We start from the raw sequence: 19876 nt of genomic DNA on the forward strand, positions 1-19876 counted from the left end.
CACAGTTTCATTAGCAAACATGGTCTGCATGCACAAATAGGTGCAGGGATTATTTACATGTTTTCTATATAAAAACAGTGCCTTAGGTTTATTAATGAGCTATTAAATTTTCTCTTCTTTTAAATTATATATGTTTTAAAACCAAGAAGCACAGCAAATATCTACTATCTGTAATTCTTGTTGGGGCCTGCCTACTTGTAAATTCTCATAAAAGTTCACCTGCTTATAAATTTTGTGGCTGTAATTCATTTTAGTCTTTTTGGACGATGAATTTGCATTGCTGCTGAAGAATTTGGGTGGTAGCAAATTTAAGATAAAGAAATTGTTTGTCCTCCTAAAACTGTATGTCTTCCTAAAGGAAATGTGACCAGCAGGATAGCTGATGTGGTTTTGAAGTAGAGGCTTTGTAGGCATCTAAGCCTACAGACTCTTAACTGCATATGATACATGTAACAAAGGTAGAGGATTGATAGTTCACCGTATAGTTTTTTTTTTTTTTTTTTTCCTTGCAGTAATTATGTTGCAGCATCCATAAAAGAAAGATTCTGTTTTTCTTTTTTCTAAGCTGATACTTGAAGAATAGCAGTTAAGTAGCATCGCTTGCTTTCACCAATAGATGGCACTCTGGAACTTTAGTATTCTATTCTCTAAGCTTCATAACAACAACAACAAAAAAAAAAAAAAAAAAAAAGGAATTAACTCCACCCTCCTTTATTTATTTATTTTTAAAGATTGCATTATTGATTATTTTATGACCCATCCCCCTAGATGACCCCTTTGCTCTGTTTCTCTTAAAGCCTCAGAGAACAGTGAAAGCCTTGTATGACTACAGAGCCAAAAGAAGTGATGAATTGAGCTTCTCTCGAGGAGCTTTAATTCATAATGTCACAAAGGAGACTGGAGGCTGGTAAGGACAAAGATTCCTCATAGGAGAACTTCTGGTGACTTACTAGATGGAGTTAAAAATTGCGCTTTGGGTAGTAGTTTGTAAAAGCTTTACCTGTTGTCCAATTGCTGCTTATTAACTGTGGCCTTATAAATATTAATGACGGTGTATTTAAAAACCAAAATCCCCTCATCCTCAAGTCTCCTTTCCTGTCTTTTCCATTTTTCTATTCTACAGCAATAACCTCAGCCTGCAGAAGCTCCGTAGCACAGTGTATCCAGTATTTTTCCTATAATCTTCCTTCCTGAACCATGTGTATTCTGGGGAGTCACGCATCTATTACTATTGTCATTGTTGTCTTTTTTTTTTGCTCTGCTAAGTACTTCTCAGGAATCAAACCCACCTTTTTCAGTTTTCTGTACAGTCTCCTTTTGTAAGAGGTTTTCTTTCTTAGCTGACTTGTAAATTGCTTGGAAAGCTTGGGAATCTAATGTTTCCCTGTAGTTTCTGCAGGGTAATCAACCACATAATAGTATTTTTAGTACTGGAGGGGGAAAAAGCCTCTTAAGTCATTAATTGCAGTTTACAGTAATCATAATCCCTCTGAAATCATCTGTTACTACAGTTAATGATCACTTTGTTAGAGCTTTTAGCTACTTCATCACTTATATTTTGGTGATAGCCAGCTAGACAACCTAGTATGAGGTATTAACGACCAGTTTTTTGAGGATTATTGCTTCATTAATGGCCTGTTGAAGCTCTTTTAACTATTTTTTCTCTATATATACTTTAAAATTCAGGTGGAAGGGGGATTATGGAGAAAAAGTCCAACACTATTTTCCGTCTAATTATGTTGAAGACATGTCATCTGATAACTCTGCTGACCTTGAAAGCCAGGTGAGGGTTAAGGTTTGTCCACTGCATTTCCCTAGAGGATGCTACCTACTGGAAGTGGAAGTCTGAGAGAACACAGAATAGAGAAATCAATGCATTCTTCACTGTTTTCTGCTGCTGAATATTTTTGTCAGGACATCCTTCATAGAAAACTACTTAAGGACATAGCTGATTTGGTGGGGTTTTAGGAGATTATAATGGTTTCTTGCTAATGAAAATCATACCAATTTAGATTTTTCAGATAGTTTGGCTAAACAGTAATGTGCCTGAAACTTTTAACTAGTTTGGCTGTATAATTACTGCCTTAATATTTGCAAATAAGAAAACTATGTGTCCAAACACATCCTACTAGCCATTTCACACTCCATTATTAACTTTTAATGCATAACTAACACTATACTGTTTGTCGGAAATGTCTAAAAATCTAGTTCGGAGTTGGACAAAGATCTTGAACAAAAGAAAACAAAAGTTGATAGTAAGCAGTTTTGACGTTTTAGAGTTTTAAAAATAACACATTGAATTCTTCTGTTGTTCTGAAACACTTCCAGTGATTTTCCAGGTGTTTTTGGAGGAAAACACATGTATTATATTTGCCCCCTGGTTATTGCAGCCTTAAGCAGGCTTGAAAAAGTTGTATCAGGACAGAATCTGCACTCCTCATTTTTTACTATTTTCACTATATTCTCATGTGTTTCTCAAAATGAGAAATTCTTGATATGGAAACAGGCTTTTAAACATTATAGTGGGCATGCTGTCAGTGAAACTGAGTTAGATTTAATGGTGTGTATTTATTATTTGTTAATGTCCTCTGTATATTCAAGAGAAGATTTAGGGTCAGATTTAACTCATGTTTTTCAGATTATCGAGGACAATCCATTAGGATCTCTGTGTCGTGGCATACTGGTACTCAATACTTACAATGTTGGTATGTATTTTCTGATGCTTACACATGGACTCCTGAGCTTTCTGTGTTGAGTAGACTCTCTTATGTTCAGCAGGAAAGATCTGAAAAAAACCAAACCAAACCAAAACACCTCCTTGTATTAATATGGCTAATACAGTTAATATGATGAAACTTTATGATATGAACTGTTGCAATAAATCAACAGTAACAGCTTAGAAGAAGAACAGTTGGATTTTAGTATAAATTTCTTTCTGCTGTGTTGCCTAACAGTGAAAATGCCACAAGGGAAACACAAAAAGTCTTTTGTCTTCATTCTGGAACCCAAGAATCCAGAAGATCCGTGTGTTGAGTTTGCAACTGATAAAGTAGAAGAACTCTTTGAATGGTACCAAAGTATCCGTGAAATCACTTGGAAAACTACAGAAGAGGTATTAATAAAAACCATTTTTTATAATGTACAGCTATAAATTTACAATAGGATTTGTCTTTAGCTGCCATACACTGCTAAACTTTGCTAACACATGGTCCTTCACTCTACTGCATATTGCTGTTTGTCTATTCATGTTACTGATGCTGTGAATTTTGTTCCCTAAACTCCTGAGAATTGTATGTAAATTAGCGTTTTATGTAAATTTATGTTAACAAGAGTTTTTCAGCTGAATACTACTATCTGTGTTGCACCCTGCACCTCAGTGAAGTGTGCTTAGTAGTACTGACTAGATACCAAGACAATTTAACATCTGGTTACACTGGTTCAATCCTAGGTGTAATCAGAAGACACTGGGACATCAAGACTGTTCTGTTCAGTGTTGTGAATCCACTAGTCAGTATATGTGAAATCTGAGATGCCTTTGCCTAAACTCTTCTTAATCTTGTGTACTAATTCTGCTCTCCAGTGAATGTAGTGGCACTGGTAGGGAATTGTTTGGCAAATACTTTATTTAATTGTAACTCATAGGCACATTCTGGATTTACCAGATGTTCAACAGTAGTATTTCCAAATCCTTGCCTAAAGATTAAATGGTTCTGCCTAAGTTTAGCTTCTATGCCCTTCTACAAGTACTGATGCTTAAAGACATTCTTCAGGACTTGCTTTTTTTGTTCTGATGTACTAATTTACCTCCCTGTCATCTTTTCTAGTATTTAAGAAATCTTTGACATCACCAAAAAGCCCTTACAATGACTGTGCTTAAGTATACTCTTTGTTGCTTTTATTCACTTTTTTTTGTTAAGTGGGTGATGTGAATGGTGAAAAATGTGTTTCAGTATCATGTTGGCTCATGCTGTTTATCTGTCATCTGGAGTGGTAATGCTCTGAGGGTCATCATAACCCTATTTATAGCAGGCAAGTTGGCGTCTCAAGCAGAGGACTGCAAATTCAGCAAGGGAAGAAGCAACAGGAGCTGTTGACCTGTTCTTGGAGGAGAAGAGATATGGTTCTTATGCAAGGCTTTAATTTAGAAATAAAATGAGAAAAAGAGAAACATGACGTAGAAGTGTATCTAAATGGAATGTTTATGGTACAGGAGCTTGGCAGCTTTTTCTCACTCTGTACAGTTAAAGATGTATTAAACACTCTGTGTTCAGAGGTGCTTTAAAACTAATTTCTGTCAGTCAGGTGGCTTTTCTCACAGTGTGGCCTCTAGAAAGTTCATGATGGGCTGCTGTATGGGGAGGGGAGAAAGATGAGGAAAGGCCCTTTTTGCCAGTACAGTTAACAGGCTGAATTTTAGGGAAGGAAAAAGCATAGTGAGTCAACAGTATGCTACGATACAATACAGGGGTCTTTATGAGTTCATTTTTGGGCTGTGTCCATTATATACAAAGAGGAAAACTAAGCTTCATGTATCTTGTCATCTCTGTAATGCTGACACTTGCCATGCTCCTAGGACTAGTTGTTCATTGCTTAGCTCTCCTGCTTGGTTATCACTAGAGGGTTATGTCTAAAGATGAGCTCACGGCATCTAGAAGTGCTCCTTTGCTATTTGGAACTCTGATTACTGTTGAGAAATGTCTGGGAAGCTGTGGTGGATTGCTGAATACAATGAGGTTTATACAGCTTTTCCCCCAAGTTATTTCTAAGTCTAAATGCTGTAATTCCTCTTTGCTTTTCTTAGACTGCAATGTATAATCTCTGTTTCAGTGAAACATTCTGGAAACCCATGGCTCCCTAGCTCTGATTTTCGTTCCTCTTCAGTTTATCTTGTTGAGGGAATTCTTTTGGAAGACTTCCTAATTGCTGCTGCTTCATAACCTCTTGTACCAAAGCTAATCGCTGTTCAGTTTGGGACTCTTCTAACATGTTTTATCCTGTAATTGCTTATTATGTCTGAAAAGCCTCCAGCCCAAATGTCTCCACTCCACAAGTCTTGCTGATCTCAGTAGTTCCCAATCTCTGGTTGCAGGGGCTGTTGCTGAGCTTCCACAGGGCAGGTGCTTGCAAACACAGAAATAGATAGTGGATTTATTGCTGATGATGACAAGATTGCACATGATTTTCCATGCATAACATTATTGGTTTGGCACACAAATAGAAAATTGCAGGAATGATGCTCATAGGGTTTGAATTGAGGTGTTTGAGAGTTACTAACAAAACTTAAGTCCTGCTCAGGATTGTAAATAAATAGAGACAGTTCACTACCCTTTGCATTTTTTTCTGCATACATTTGCATTTATATGAGGTATAGAGTTGAGAATGTAACTAAATTGAGTAGAGCCACATTAAAAAAAAAAAAAATGTTGCTAGGATTCGGAGTAGGACTGCTCAGGAAAGCACTGAAACGCTTGCTTAAGAAAACCCAAACAACACAGCCTCCCCACTCCCCCCAAATGCACCCTCAACTAAAACCCAAACCCACTTGGTTAGCCTGTTCTCTGAATTGGATCTTAAAATACATTACATCTATGTAAATATCTAAAGTATCTGTAGGAATCTAGGCAACAAGGAATGCATCAACTTTGTCATTTCATTAGGGTATGCACTGGAGTTACTGTACCATATATTCAGTGTATCTGTAATCTAAAACTTTGTTATGTTTTACAGGAGAACAGGAGGAAATACTGGGAAAAGAATCAATTGATTGCTATTGAATTATCTGATCTGGTAATCTACTGCAAGCCAACAAGCAAAACCAAGGACAATTTAGGTATTTCCATGAATATTACATCTAAATTTTACCCTTTCTACCATCTTTCCAGATGTTAGTTGAAATTTTAGAACTGAAGATAAAATCTATCCTTTCTCTACTGGAAAACAAAGCTCTGCCTCACCCATGCAGTTTTCAGTGGCACTTTGAAATTTCACACTAGGGAACTTGATCAGCTGTCACAAAAAAACCTGTCACAAATTTCTAACTAGTTAACTAGAGACACCCTCTTATAGGTGTCTTTTGTGGGGAAGCTCACTAATTACGTGTCAGTTGACTTTTTTTAAAATGAAAAAATCTGGTTGAACACTTGTAAATTGTGTGTAAAACCCTTCAGAATGGATTTGCTGTGCATTATATAATTTTACTGTAAGAACCTGCTTGCTATTTATGTAAGCTATTGGAATGGTATATAGTTTCATAATATAAATGAGAACTGGGGTCTGTGTAAGTGCGGGTGTGGAATCTGACACTGAAATACAGACTTCTTATTCCAGTTTTTTGTCACTGCTGTTGGAAAAGCCAGCAAATGTGCCCTTTTTCTTTAAGTTTCTTTGCAAACGGTTTTAATAAGCTGTCAGTGTGGTTAAGACATTATAATTATAATCATTGTTTGAGACATTGGCTAACCCTGGCTCACCCTTCTTTCTCCCCATTTAAACCCAGGAAAAGCTGTCTCATTTAAATATGTGTTCTAGTGGTCAGAAATACATTATTAGCAATGATGAGATGAGAACATGACTATAGACTCTTATCTGCCCTGCTGCAAAGCATGTGGCAAGCAGGCAATTTTAACTTCCAGACTTCATGCTCAACCAATTTGCCACGTCTGCATAAAACCTGTGCCAATTATGGCGTTAAAGGACAAAGCAAAATGAAGTAAAACAGTGTTAGTAGAAATGCAATGAAAATGTCAACTTCTTTCTTCCTTTAGTAACGACTCTTTTTCCTCCCTACCCTGTGTAGAAAATCCTGATTTCAAAGAAATCCGTTCTTTTGTGGAAACCAAGGCAGAGAGCATCGTTAAGCAAAAGCCAGTTGAGTTGTTGAAATACAACCTGAAGGGGCTGACACGTGTCTATCCTAAAGGACAGAGGGTTGACTCATCCAATTACGACCCATTTCGCCTCTGGCTTTGTGGCTCCCAGATGGTGGCTCTTAACTTCCAAACTCCAGGTAATACTCTCTTTAAAAAAGGGTCTAATCCACCTTCCATTTCACCATAAACAAGCCCCTTTCTGGCCGCTCTGCCATTCTAGTCACTGTCCTGTTTATTTGTACTTTCCTGCAAGAATGGATATGCAAGAACTGAAGTTTGGTCTTGAATGTGTGGATAATCTGATAGAGCTGGTCCCCAAAAATCAGTCTCCAAAAGCCCAGTCTTCGGGCCTGACTAGCCCCAAACTTTAAAAGGTTTATTTCGCCTTGATCTCTTTGTGATAAATAAGCAGAGATATTTACAGTAAGTTTCAGGTGGATGAACAGTTGTTCAGCTGCAGGGAAGCTGTACTCCACTTTCTGGTAAGGGCCAGCTAGCTTATGACACACTGATAGGAAACTAATGGTGAATGGAGATGGGTTTATCAGGATTAAAATTGGTGAGAAATGGCCTGTCAGGTTCAGTTACTGAAGGGAACTGAGTCTTCCAACTTACCTTTCTAGCTCTTTCTGATAAAGTGGTGACCAGAAAGAATTACAGAGAATTACATTAGTCTGCTACTTCCTTCGCTTTATTCAAATGGAGATCTTCTGTTATGACTGTTTAACTCTCTCCCTAGATAAATACATGCAATTGAACCATGCCTTGTTTTCACTTAATGGACGCACTGGCTATGTTCTGCAGCCAGAAAGCATGCGAAATGAAGAATATGACCCAATGCCAAATGACTCGAAGAGGAAATTGCAGATGATTATGACAGTGAGGGTAAATCTCTTTTGTAAATTGTATTTTTTTACAAGTCATAAATATCTGTAAAACTAAAAATAAAGCTATTATGTTTCAAAGCAAGATCTGACAGATTGTCAAAATACTGTTTTTAAATGTCATTGTGTTTGAGAATAAAACTAATTCCACTGGTTCCTGAAAAGAAATACGTATCTTTATCATGCTAATGAAGCACATGTGCTATAGGACTGAAAACACAATCCTGGGATAATTTTATGTAATTGCTAATAAAAATTCCAAATGAACTAACTTGCATTTCCAGTCTAATGACTTTTCAATAGAAGGGTCCTATTGGAAACTGGTTAGCAGCAGGCTAACTGGTTCAGAGATTTCCAGCATGGAGGAAAGATATTTATAATGAAATATAGAAACTAAGCAAAAAAAATAATAAGCTGATCCCCCCCTTCATCATATTGAGTACGCTGTGACTTAATCAGAATGCCATTCTCATTTTTCATGGAGAGATGGGTTTGTCATTTGAAAATTATCCCCTGTTGTCTTCTGGTGCCAAACAGGAATGGAACTTGTTTCTGTTCTCAGTTCCTATGCAGTAAGAGATGTCCTTTAAAAATATGTTTTCTGGGGAAGAAGAAACACATTAACTGCTTTTGACTATAGTTTAGAGAAGAGGTAAACAGGGGCTATGAATGTAAAGCAGAAATGTCTTAAAATAGATATGTTATAAAGACTGAGGGAAGATAAAGCTTATGTTACAGGCCTGGTCTGGAACTGCATACTGTGTGTAATGAATGTCAGCTAAAGTATTTTACAGCGAAAATCATTGGGTTACCCAAACAATGGAAGAGATGTTATTACTGGTGGTGCAGGTAGTATGTTTAATTCATGCAAACGTATTCAAGAGAGGGAGTGTGTATTTTTGCATGTTGTTCTGGATTTTTTTTTCCTCTCTCTAGTTTGTAGTCTTCCTTCTGTACAGAAATAACAGTGCCAGGTTTTCTTTGAAGGTGATTATAATCTGAAGTTGCTTTTGCAGGTTTTAGGTGCTCGTCATCTCCCTAAACCTGGTAGAAGCATTGCCTGTCCCTTTGTAGAGGTAGAAATTTGTGGGGCTGAATATGATAACAACAAATTCAAGACAACAGTTGTGAGTGAGTATCTGTGGTTCTCTGTGTTGTAAGGATATGGTTATACTTTGTGTGCTTAAATAAAATGAGTAGAGGATGACCATGACCATGAAATTATGTTGTCTGTCATTGGCCACCAGCCTATATAGGGAGGAATAAGTTACTCACTCTGGAATGGTGAGTCATAGAATATTATTCTTTTGCTTGCCTCAGGGCCAGTCAATTTGAAAAACTTCAATCTATATTAAATTTAGGGAAAAAAGTACTGTTGCAGTTTATAGAGGAAAAAAAGTCACAATTCTGTTATTTTTTTGCCTATGCATAAGTTTGTGTATTTGCATATCTTTAAAAATTGCTGTCTTGAAAGTGCCTCCAACAGTGCTAGTCAGTTCCCAAAAATCTGGCCCAAATGGGGAGTTACTACTGTGAGATCCAGACTGTTTATTTAAACTCAGATTCTAAGACTGGCATCCCTTTGGAGACAGCTTGGGTATATAGAGCTGCAAAGTAGTATAACTTGCAACACAGTAGAAGTTTAATCAAAGTTACTGGTGAGTTCTGGATAAGGGATGTGTGCTTGTCTTTGCATGTGTGTACACAAGCTTCACTTAAGTGCACTGAAATGGAGTAGTATCTCAGCCACTTAATATTTCACCATTTCATATTTCTGGATGCAGCAATGTTCCTCTAGTAGACAAGAAGCTTTGGCTCTAATTATCCAAAACCACTGATACCAGTGGAGCAGAACGTATGTTGTGGCTCTTCAGTACTTCAGAGAAGAGGATTATGATTTAGTTTTTTGTTTGAAGCGACTAAGACTTTAGAGAGTAAACTTTCTGGCTGTGTCACACATACCAAATTACTCAGTGTTCTATTAAGGACTGTAAGAATTGGACCATTGTACGTTAGTCTTCCCAGGGCTTTTCATGCTTTTGCTCTGATATGGAGCATGAGGTTCATGAAGATGAGCCACGAACAGGCTTTTATTCACAAATACATGTCCAAGGAGGTTTTATATGTTTAAATACAAATAATAGCTTTTTCTTTATGAATTTCCATTCCTGCCAAGTTTCCTCCTATCTCCCCCACCCAAATAAACAAACACAAACATTCTGAAGCAAGGTTACAACAGGAGACAGTTGGTAAATAGGATTTTTGGGCCTTTGTATCCCCAGAAAATGTCCTGGGATATACTCATATTGAATGAAGTGAAATTATTGCTCCATACTGCAAATGTTTCCTTTTTGTTACAGATGACAATGGCCTTAATCCAGTTTGGGCACCCTGTCCAGAGCAAGTGAAATTTGAAATTTATGATCCAAATCTCGCGTTTCTGCGCTTCGTTGTTTATGAGGAGGATATGTTCAGTGATCCCAATTTCTTAGCACACGCCACTTTTCCTATCAAAGGAATCAAGTCAGGTAAGATCAGTGGGTGTAATAAGGGGCTAATTCAGAAAGGTGCTGTTCAGCATTGTTGTATTGTGACTTTGCTCTTACTAGCAGCTACAACATGCCAAAGGACAAGTGCTTTTTTGATCGGAGTTCCTTTAATCCATTGTTTATTAAGATACTGGGTGTGTAGTGTATAAGCATTTAAAGTAATCCTCTCATCCTCTTGAAATTCCTTTTTTTAAACTGAGATAGGAAAGCATGATGTAGAATAATTTGCACTGTCTTTACCATATGCTCCATTTCAGCAACAGGGTTATGTGCTCTGAGTAAATTCTGGGAAGATTTTTTTTTTTTTTTTTGGTGTCAGTGCATTTGTTTTGTTAATTATCTTGGATGTGGACCTATGTAGAGTAAGTCTTATGCTCCTATGCTTACCTCTACTTCTGGCTTTAGTTTTCAAGAGCATGTGAAATCATGTGTTTCTCGATTTCACCATTCTTGCCTTTTGCTTCCTTGTAATTGTCACAGCAAAGATTGCTCTCAGCAGCAGAGCATTTGAGCGGTGAAGAATCTGTTAGCCCTCAGGACTGTATGCACCATTTTTGTGACTGCAGATAACCCTTTGCCTTGACTCTTAACTGTCCTTACCTGTTTATGTTCCCCACCCCAGGTTTTAGATCAGTTCCTCTCAAGAACGGCTATAGTGAAGATATAGAGTTGGCCTCACTTCTGGTTCACTGTGAAATGCAACAAGTTCTGGTGAGAACGACTGGGGGTTTTTTGTGCACTTAGAGTGTATGTTACCTGTTCTTTGCGGGAACCAGGAAATGAGGATTTAGTTTTCTGTTCTGTGTCTGCAGGTACTCGGGAAGACCAATAGCACAGATTGAGTTACTGTCCCTCTGGGTGGACAGATTATGTATTTTAAAAGAAATAATGCACTAACAGAGCCTTGTTACCTCCACTAGTTTTTGCTGTAACAGCATAGTCATTGTCTTGCTCTGTTAACTGACCAATGCCATGCAAAGCTAGTTAAATTCAACTTCGACTTTGTAGAATAATCTTTTTTAAAGGTCCTACATAAAAAGAAATCACTTCAGGAAGAGAAGATAGTAATTTCTCTCAGTATTTCATTAAAATAGACAACCTATCAGGTGAAAGACATATTCTGGTTCCTACAGAAGTGCTAATCTGCTTCTTTTAAGCCTCTCTAAAACACCTAATTGAAGCACTAGTACTTTTAAACATACAGGGGAAAAAATAATGATGCATCCTTGCTCATGAAGCCAGGCATTAAAGTGGCTGATGTGTGAATGGCATTTGTTGGTGTTCCAAAGGTTGTGCTATATAAGTTGATTGGAAGCAGGATTATTCTCAGACTCTATCTCAATAATATTTTATGTAGTTTAAATACACTGGTGTAGAGGCCATGTGATGAAAATTTAAATTGTTTCTGGGAAGAGGATATTTCAGGGTGCCTTCCAGTACCATTCAGATTCAGAGGAAAAAAAAAAAGTCCAACTTCTTATTTGTAGTCTCTTACAGCCATTCAGGCTTATGCTGCAGTTCACACCAGTGTACATTATTTTTCCTGATTAAAGCACCAACTTCTGCTAACTGTAAGTCATTATATCTCTGGAGGGATTTGCGCCTGCAGTTGCATACACTGAAATGGAAATTACTGAATTCAGTCACATTCTTTTTCACAAAGGAGTGGCAGCCTTTTTCAAACATTCTTTATCAAGGTTTCTATAAAGCCACATTATAACACAGGATGGAAAATGGCTGTGTGTAATGACAGCGTTTGGCAGCCATGGTAGGTTCCTTCTGTTGGCTAGCAAAGACTCATGAGAGCAGCAGAGGGCTAGAAGCCGAGACCAAGTATGTGTGTGTGTAAACAAGAGAGACCTATGACCTTTGAAGACAACATTTAAAATGTTCGTATTTCATGGACACAGGTCTGATAGAGGAGGCCTGATAAACTGCTACGTTTTGGCTTGCTGCCGTTGAGAAAACTGGCAGCAACTCGCCATTGCCTAATACGTTGAGCATGGACATCACTTGTAGATATATTGCGAATTCCTCCTGCTGTGGTTTCTCTTCAGAAATTCAGATCATTATTTGCCTGGGGCAGGAGTAGCTCTTAAAGTGTTGTTCATAGCAGCAGTATGTCTTCCAATCTGTCAGCACCGAGTCCTTTGACAGTAGCACATTTCGCACTCTTGAAGTCCCTTCTGCTTGTTAAGCCAAATGAAGATGCAGCACAGATCTGTATTTTTACAATGTCTGATGTCTCTTGGTGGTAATGCAGTGGCAGGAGAACTTCCAAAAATTTTCCCTATTGTTTGGCAGTCTGCAACAAACCAAGACTTGCCATAGTTAATCAACTTCTAGAACTTTTGCCAGATCATTCAAGAAGCATCAGAAAAGATCAAGGCTGTCTTCGTCTGTTCTTCTGCCCTTTTTAAAAAAATGATGACCCTCCATAAAATTATATAGTTTAATAACAGGCCTGTTTATATACAGAGCCCATCTGCATACTCTTGGAGATTAAATACAAAGTTATAAAGGGGACTTACAGATGGCTGTGGAATTTCTCAGGATTAGAGAAGCAAGAATGTTTTAGACATAAGCACACACATTTGTGAAGTATTATATGGGACCTTATGTAGTTTCTGTTAAAGTTAATTGGGTTTTTTGATACTGAAGAAATTGTACTATACTGAGGTTCTTGTTACATTTAGAAGCATGTCTTATTTTCTTCAGAAAGTGTGTGTATCTCTTCAGCATTTTCTGATTACAGTCAGCCTTGATGGTGTATATGTTGTTAAGATAAAGATTGAAACAGACATTTTTAAATGGAGTTATAAAGCCTAACTTTGTGGATACATTTATTTACAAGAATAAATAGTAGTACATGTGCATCTTGATGATTATACCTGCAAATTGGTAATTGGCAATCTGCTTTTCCCTTTGTGATTTGGTAATACAAAATTTCCTTCCCCTTTAAAAAAAAAAAAGAAAAAATACAAAAATACTTTAACAATCTTCATCAGTAACATAGCACTGAGGCTTTTCCGTTGCTTCAGCACATACCTGGGTAGGAATCTGTTTTGGGAGGCAAAAGAAGGTTTAGGAAAGGATCTAGTTGCCCTAACTGAAACCCCTTGGGTATGTTGCTAACCTATCAATTTTTCTAGATCTGGACTGAGTGCAGAAAGAGGCATTCTTGTTAGTATGCTACCTCTAAAAATGTTTGGACTTATTACATTTATTGATTGCATGTCATTTCTTGTAGGATGAGTATCTTGTTTTGCTGCTGATATGAAAATTAAGACTTCAGCCCTGCCAGTACTATTCCTCACTCTATAAAGGAGACAGCTTTTGCAACCAAAGTTTTAAAGTACTGTATAATTTGAAGTAATAAAGGGAATCGTGATGATTATTTTATGCTTGTGGAATATTTTGAGACCTTCTACTGTGGGCTGCATATAACATCAGAAACTCAGACTGCTGTAAATTATTCTTTAAATACTTAGTTCTTCTACAACAGCTGAATTGCCATAGCTCCATAGAAACACAGGATCCATCCTTCTTTCTTGATCATCTGAGTACTTACTTAGGGGTCCTATTTACTAGTCAGTATTTACACCTTTAGTCTAGATTGCAATAGGAAAGCACCAGGATTGGTAGGTAGTATGTTGCATAATAAACAAATATGATGGAACAGTAAAAAACTAAACTTTTTTAAAAAGTATATTTAAAACAGTTATAATCTGATAACCCATTGTGATATACCATTTGTTGTCCTTTCCTCCATAGATTGCCATGCTTTATTAGAGAAAAATACTCTAATAGAAGTGTTTAGATGTACACATTTCATGACTTGTGCTGGAATGTTCCTGATGCCCCTGTGAACGGATATGGCTGTTCATACTGTGGGGCTGAGGGGTTTTTTAGTATTTTCTTAGTTTATTTCTGTAAACATTCCAGAAACATCTTTTAAAACTAATTTTATAAAACATTCTATAAAGCTAATGGAATGTGTTTAGGAAAACAAAATAATCCCCCAAGCTATGTTGATTCTGTGTCATTTGGGGTATGTGTCTTACAAGTTACGTTGATTACCAATGTTCTTTTGAAGGAAAGTGAAGAAGAACTTTATTCCTCATGTCGGCAACTTCGAAAGCGCCAGGAGGAGCTTAATAACCAGCTGTTCCTTTATGACACCCATATGAATTTAAGGAATCCTAACAGAGATGCTATATTAAAAGAATTCAGCGTGAATGAGCACAAACTACAGATTTATCAAGAGACGTGCAACCGCAGGTGGGTTGATAAACATTCTCCTTTCCATGGCATCTTTATCTAGACATGATTTATGGTAAGGAAATCTCAGATTTTTCAAAACGAGCATCTAAAGAATGATGAGGGTAGAATGAGCATATCTGAAGCAAGGAAGGGCTGCAGTGAAGCAAGGCTGGGCTGCAAGCCACTAGAGGCCAGCAGATGATGGGAAATGTCTGCTCAGTGAAATCTTAGTTTCAGTGATCACAGTGAAACATGTAATTCTGTGAGTTTATATTCCTCTCTTCTCCTTCCTTCTATGAGGAAAGCTTGGAAGTTGTATATACTTCAAATAAACAAACTGTCTCACTCCTTGTACACTGTCAAAGTTATGTCCCTGGAAATGCTGTTAGCATGTTAGATATGTGGGAACAGAAGGTGCTTCCAGATACACAAACCACAAAAGATAAAAACAGTACTGAGTTGAAACAGCATAGAATTGTCAGTTAAGTGTCAGTACGTTATCCAAAGCTTAGGGGAAGGATCTTTCTCCTTTGCTGCCGCCTTTGGGCTGGTTGTGAGGGGGACAGACAGTACCAGGAGGATGTCCTGAGTAGGTCTCAGGATGGGGTGGGAGGAAGACTTTTCTTTAAATATTTTTACCCTTTTTAATGTGTGTTGAACAGCTATATGAATCACTGGTTTACTTCCATTTATTGAGGAAAAAAATAGTGATGCTGGTTGCTAATACATTATTCACCATTCATATCTGAGTAAATTGAACTTGGTAGGCTGTTTTCCTCTGAGAAATTCCTAGTAGACTTGACTTTTTCCTTTTTTTTCCCTTAAGATTAAAGGAGAAGAAAGTCAGTAACAGCAAGTTCTACTCTTAAAGCAATCATTCTTTGATGCATACTTTATGGTGCAATTCCGGAAGAGATATTAATTTATCCTGGCCATCCTACTCAGTGATGGTCTCATCAGACTGCATGACTGGAAGAAGAAGAGGAGGAGGAGGAGGAGGAGGAGGAGGAGGAGGAGGAGGAGCAGGAGGAGGAGGAAAGATGGGTTTCCTTAATAATCTCTTGTTAAAAGAAAAACTGTTTTAATTTCTAATAATTTATATTCTGTGCAAAGCATACTCTCTGTGCAGGCCAGACCTTCTATGTTTTCAAGATTTTTTTAAAGAAGTTCAGTGCATGTAGTTGGATAGACCTCACTTCCATTATCAATACCTGAAGTACAAGTATAAATCATCTACTAAATTTGTGTACGCAGGCTATAGATAAGACATTCACAATAATTTGCATGCATGGAATCACACCACTTTAACAACTCGTCGCCTTAAGATTAACTGGTAGTGAGTTTTTAATTTATTACGTGCTGTAAAAGCACTTCTACACCAGCATTGTCATGTCATGTATGTTACAGTGCCCAAGGCAGCACATTGTACTTCTGATACTGCATCAAGTGTTTTGGGCAGCTGATAGCTCCTACCATATTGTCTCTTAAAAGTTTTCTGTTATGTTTTTGAGAACTAGATAATATGTTAATTTTGTTGAAACCTAATATTTTCTGTGACTGTAGTTGTGTTTTTCCTGTTGAACTCTCTGTAAAGGTTTAAGAAAGGAACAATGTGTGAACCTGTGTTCATAGCCCCTATGAACCTGTGTTCACAACCTCAAGGCACTGGAAGGAAAAAGTTTTAAGATATGTGGTAGGAAGTATCTGTCTGCAGAATGGAAAGGTATTTCAAATTCTGTAAAGCATTTACTTTGGTATAATATTTTGCAAACCCTTTCAGCTGTTAATGTGCTTGGAAATGAATTTTTTTTCATGAACTGTCCGTTTTTAGTCTTGCAATCCTACTTAGATGATAACGTCAAATGAGCGTTCTGTAAATGTAGACGGTTTTCCCAAGATGTATCTAATCCAAGAATGATAGTATGCACAAATACAGAGGTACATTGTTGTTATGGCTTTAATGAAATGAAGAACATGGAGCTACAGATGAGAAGACTTGTTAGATTAGCAAAAGTGTTTTCCTCCCAGAGCGTAACTGAAGTCCTTCAACGGCATATTTAACACCAGTTGTCGTAATCTGTGTTTGTGTTGGTTCTTTGTGCTAGCACTATGTTATTACTATCAAATTCCTAGTTGCTTTATCTTGACATGGGTGGAGTTGTGCTACCTGTATGCTTGACTTTAACTTTTAGATGTGTGCAGAGGAGTTAAGATTTTCTAAGTGACTGCCTGAGGCATAAAATACTGCATACATAGTGCTGTCTTTCTGATCACAGAAAACTTGCATGGATTTGGGATTCATGGCCTGATGAAGCTGCCTCAGCAATTTTCAGTTTCTCTTGCTCCCCACGCTGTGACTTCTGTTGCTTCAAGAGGCGCTTAATTGATGTCATTGTGCATTCACAGAGGATAGTTTGAGGAACCCCCTTGAGGTTTTAGTTATTCTGTAAAGAGTCTTGTCTTAAAGATGCAAGTGCTGTAATAGTGTGTCCTACAACAGGGTGGCTTCTGTAAATTTTTTATTATAAAGAAATTAATTACTCATCACCCAACTGGAAAAGAGAACAAAGTTAAAGACAATTCTCTGCTTTTTCTTCCTCCTACCTGAAATCTCTTCAGCACCTAGTTGTAATTGACCTCTTCAAGGATTAGATGGGAGCAAACCCCCCTCAAACAAAGAAAACCCCCCCCCTCAAACAAAGAAAAAAACCCCACATCAACTGTGGATTTGGGAGGTGGAATTGTAACCTAGACTGCTGTGTAAAGCTGGGCTTATTGCAGTGTCCAGGTGTAACGGGATGATCCAGTTTGTGGTCCTTGAGGTGGAGGACCTTTGGCACATGTGTGTTTTGTAGAATGTTCCAGGGTGTGGTTAGTTTCATTCAACAACCTCCATGATTCCCATTTAATGGAACACTGTGTTGTCCGTGTTGATCAGACAAGGTGGCCCAAAGCCTTGTCTGGAAGGTCCTGAGGTTGTTGCTACAGGTGGGAGAGGATTTATAGGCAGCTGAGTACCAGCTAGGTTTGGATTGATAACAAAAAATAGGAGACTACAAGATGCTAGGGCTTAGGGAGATCAATCTCTAGAGCTCAAGGCGGTTGCTGTGGTGGGTTTTTTGTTCAATTTTGTGGGGACTTTTGGGGTTTTTTTTTAAGCTCAGTGTCAGAGCAGACATAGCCAAATTGCCTGTTTGTCCTGACTTCTTTTGTTGATGTGTATATTCCTGACACAGGACAGCCATTGTGTGATGAACACAGGAGTTCCTTGTGCTGCTGCTGGGCAAATATTTAAGAATTAGCACATTTTATAGTCCTTTGAAAAGTCCTTTGCACATTCTCCACACATACATGATGTCAAAAGTTATGAGGCACTCCTTCACTGTTTATGAAAATGCATTTCATTTTACATTAAGACCTTTCCCCAGAGTAAAAAGTTACACGTGTTGACTGTTTTGTTGTCTTGCAAGTGATAGGCAAGGCTATATATTAACTCTTCTCTTATTTCTTGCATTCTGTGTTTTAACACCAAAACCTCACCTCTTGATTCCTTGTCAGGGCAGACTCTAGCAACTTTTTCACAGTTGCAACTGTTTTAATATGAAAGTAGGTTTGAATGAATATGCTAATTTTATAATCTAGGAGGAAAAACATTTATAAGTTTTTTGAAGTTAACAGTATCTGTGAAATTGTTATATTCTTATAGAAACTGCTTTAAATCATTAAAATAACTTATTTTTTAATAAATAATTTTTGATATCTCAGCAGTGATGTGAATTATGCCAGATGCATGCTTCTTTGTCTAACCATTGCTTATTTAATTTCATGAACTCTGCTAGTCATTTGAGGCAATATGAGTGAGTTCTTATGGAAAAGTGGCCTGCTGGTGTATTATGGTGTGTTCTGCTACAGGTTGGGGGAAGGGCATTTCTGTGTTTTTAAGATGAACCGACTTATTGTTTCTATAGACATGGTTATTGTTGCGCTTCATCTGGCTGCAAAACAAGCAGGGCAGAAGGAAAAGGTCAAAGATCATGTTTAACTTGCAACTCCTAACCGACCTTTTCCAGTGATAGGTAGGTATAAACCTCAGCCCTAGTGAGCATCAGATTTAGATGAACTCAAACAATAAAGTCTGAACAAGGCAAAGGTGAGTTTGTAGCAATTTGGAAGCACAGTAATCTAGATGTTCACCATAAAATTATATCAGCGTTATTTCTGTCTGTAAAGTCACCTTAATTGCATAGGCAGAACTGCCGCTGGGTGTATGAGTGCTGTCTTTATGTTGTGATTTTTTTTTTTCATTGTTGGGAGTCTTGGGAACAAAATTTTTTCTGTCTTATGATAAAAATTATATACGTATTGAGCAGGAATCAATATGAGGTATCTGCAGCCTAGGTCTTGTGAAAGGTCATTAGATGAGCCAAATGGTCTTTATATTTTAACTTATGACTATTATTATGCATGAGTTCTGAAGTCCAAAAAATTGCTTCATTCAGGTATTTCTATGTTCTCACTTTTTTCCACCTCACTGCAAGTTTTTCTGTTGAAAATATTTTGTTTTGCAGTTCTCAAACTAACCTTCTAGAAGTGGTGAGATGGCATTAGCTATGTACCAAAGATAACATTAATTTACTCAGCGATTCATGCAGAGGTAGTAATAACAAATAAAAAACAGCAAGGAGAGAGCATTCTCATTGTAAAATAGTTAAAATAGAGCAGCTGTGACTGGCTTTATACATATGTAATTTTTTAGCAATTGTAAAGTATCTCCTTAAGCCACAGATTTCCTGTTTTCATTTTGGAAAGAGAAGAAGTATCCTTTACCTCTTCTGTAGTCAGGACTTTGCTTTTTTTACTAGATGAAGCTGAATGACAGGGAATTAATGAATATACTAGTACACTGGTGGTGAGGTCCAGGGTAGCTGTTGCCGAGCCGCTGCCTATTTCTCCTGACGAGTACCTGATTTAGTACCCTGTGCTGAAGCAGAAGTCATGGGCTGTTAGGACAAAATAATGCCTCCTATTCTGTTATCAGTGAAAAGTTCTGTCCTTGACTCCAGACAGATGAGAAGGTTCATGTGTTGAGCTTAGCTTCTGCAGTTCTGATATTCATGGGTTTGTGGGATTTTTTTCATCTTCTCAGGAGCTTCCCCTTCTGTTGTATCTAAAAAGCTATCCAGGGCTTTAACCTCAGCCTGTATTAATAGTGTGGAGTTAGGCTTCATGAGTTTAGGACCCTTTCATGGATTTTCCCACCAACCCCACCACGGAGATAATTATGAATGGCAGTAACTGAGTCTTGCTAATA

At 37.6% G+C, this 19876-nt stretch overlaps 1 protein-coding gene across 1 annotated transcript in view; it reads left to right on the top strand.

Annotated features, from left to right (window-relative positions):
- Nucleotides 1–15479, top strand: part of PLCG2 (phospholipase C gamma 2) — a 57894-nt gene extending 42415 nt beyond the window's left edge. Inside the window, exons 20-31 of the mRNA XM_074913051.1 lie at nucleotides 769–907; nucleotides 1687–1783; nucleotides 2639–2705; nucleotides 2955–3112; nucleotides 5728–5830; nucleotides 6797–7006; nucleotides 7609–7754; nucleotides 8770–8884; nucleotides 10114–10281; nucleotides 10925–11013; nucleotides 14399–14583; nucleotides 15392–15479. Of these exons, the coding sequence (XP_074769152.1) occupies nucleotides 769–907; nucleotides 1687–1783; nucleotides 2639–2705; nucleotides 2955–3112; nucleotides 5728–5830; nucleotides 6797–7006; nucleotides 7609–7754; nucleotides 8770–8884; nucleotides 10114–10281; nucleotides 10925–11013; nucleotides 14399–14583; nucleotides 15392–15434 (1520 nt within the window). The 3' untranslated portion in view covers nucleotides 15435–15479. The remainder of the gene's footprint in view (nucleotides 1–768; nucleotides 908–1686; nucleotides 1784–2638; nucleotides 2706–2954; nucleotides 3113–5727; nucleotides 5831–6796; nucleotides 7007–7608; nucleotides 7755–8769; nucleotides 8885–10113; nucleotides 10282–10924; nucleotides 11014–14398; nucleotides 14584–15391) is intronic.
- Nucleotides 15480–19876: the final 4397 nt, after the last annotated feature.

The sequence above is a fragment of the Athene noctua genome, chromosome 9, assembly GCF_965140245.1.
Source record: "Athene noctua chromosome 9, bAthNoc1.hap1.1, whole genome shotgun sequence".
Lineage (NCBI taxonomy): Eukaryota > Metazoa > Chordata > Aves > Strigiformes > Strigidae > Athene > Athene noctua.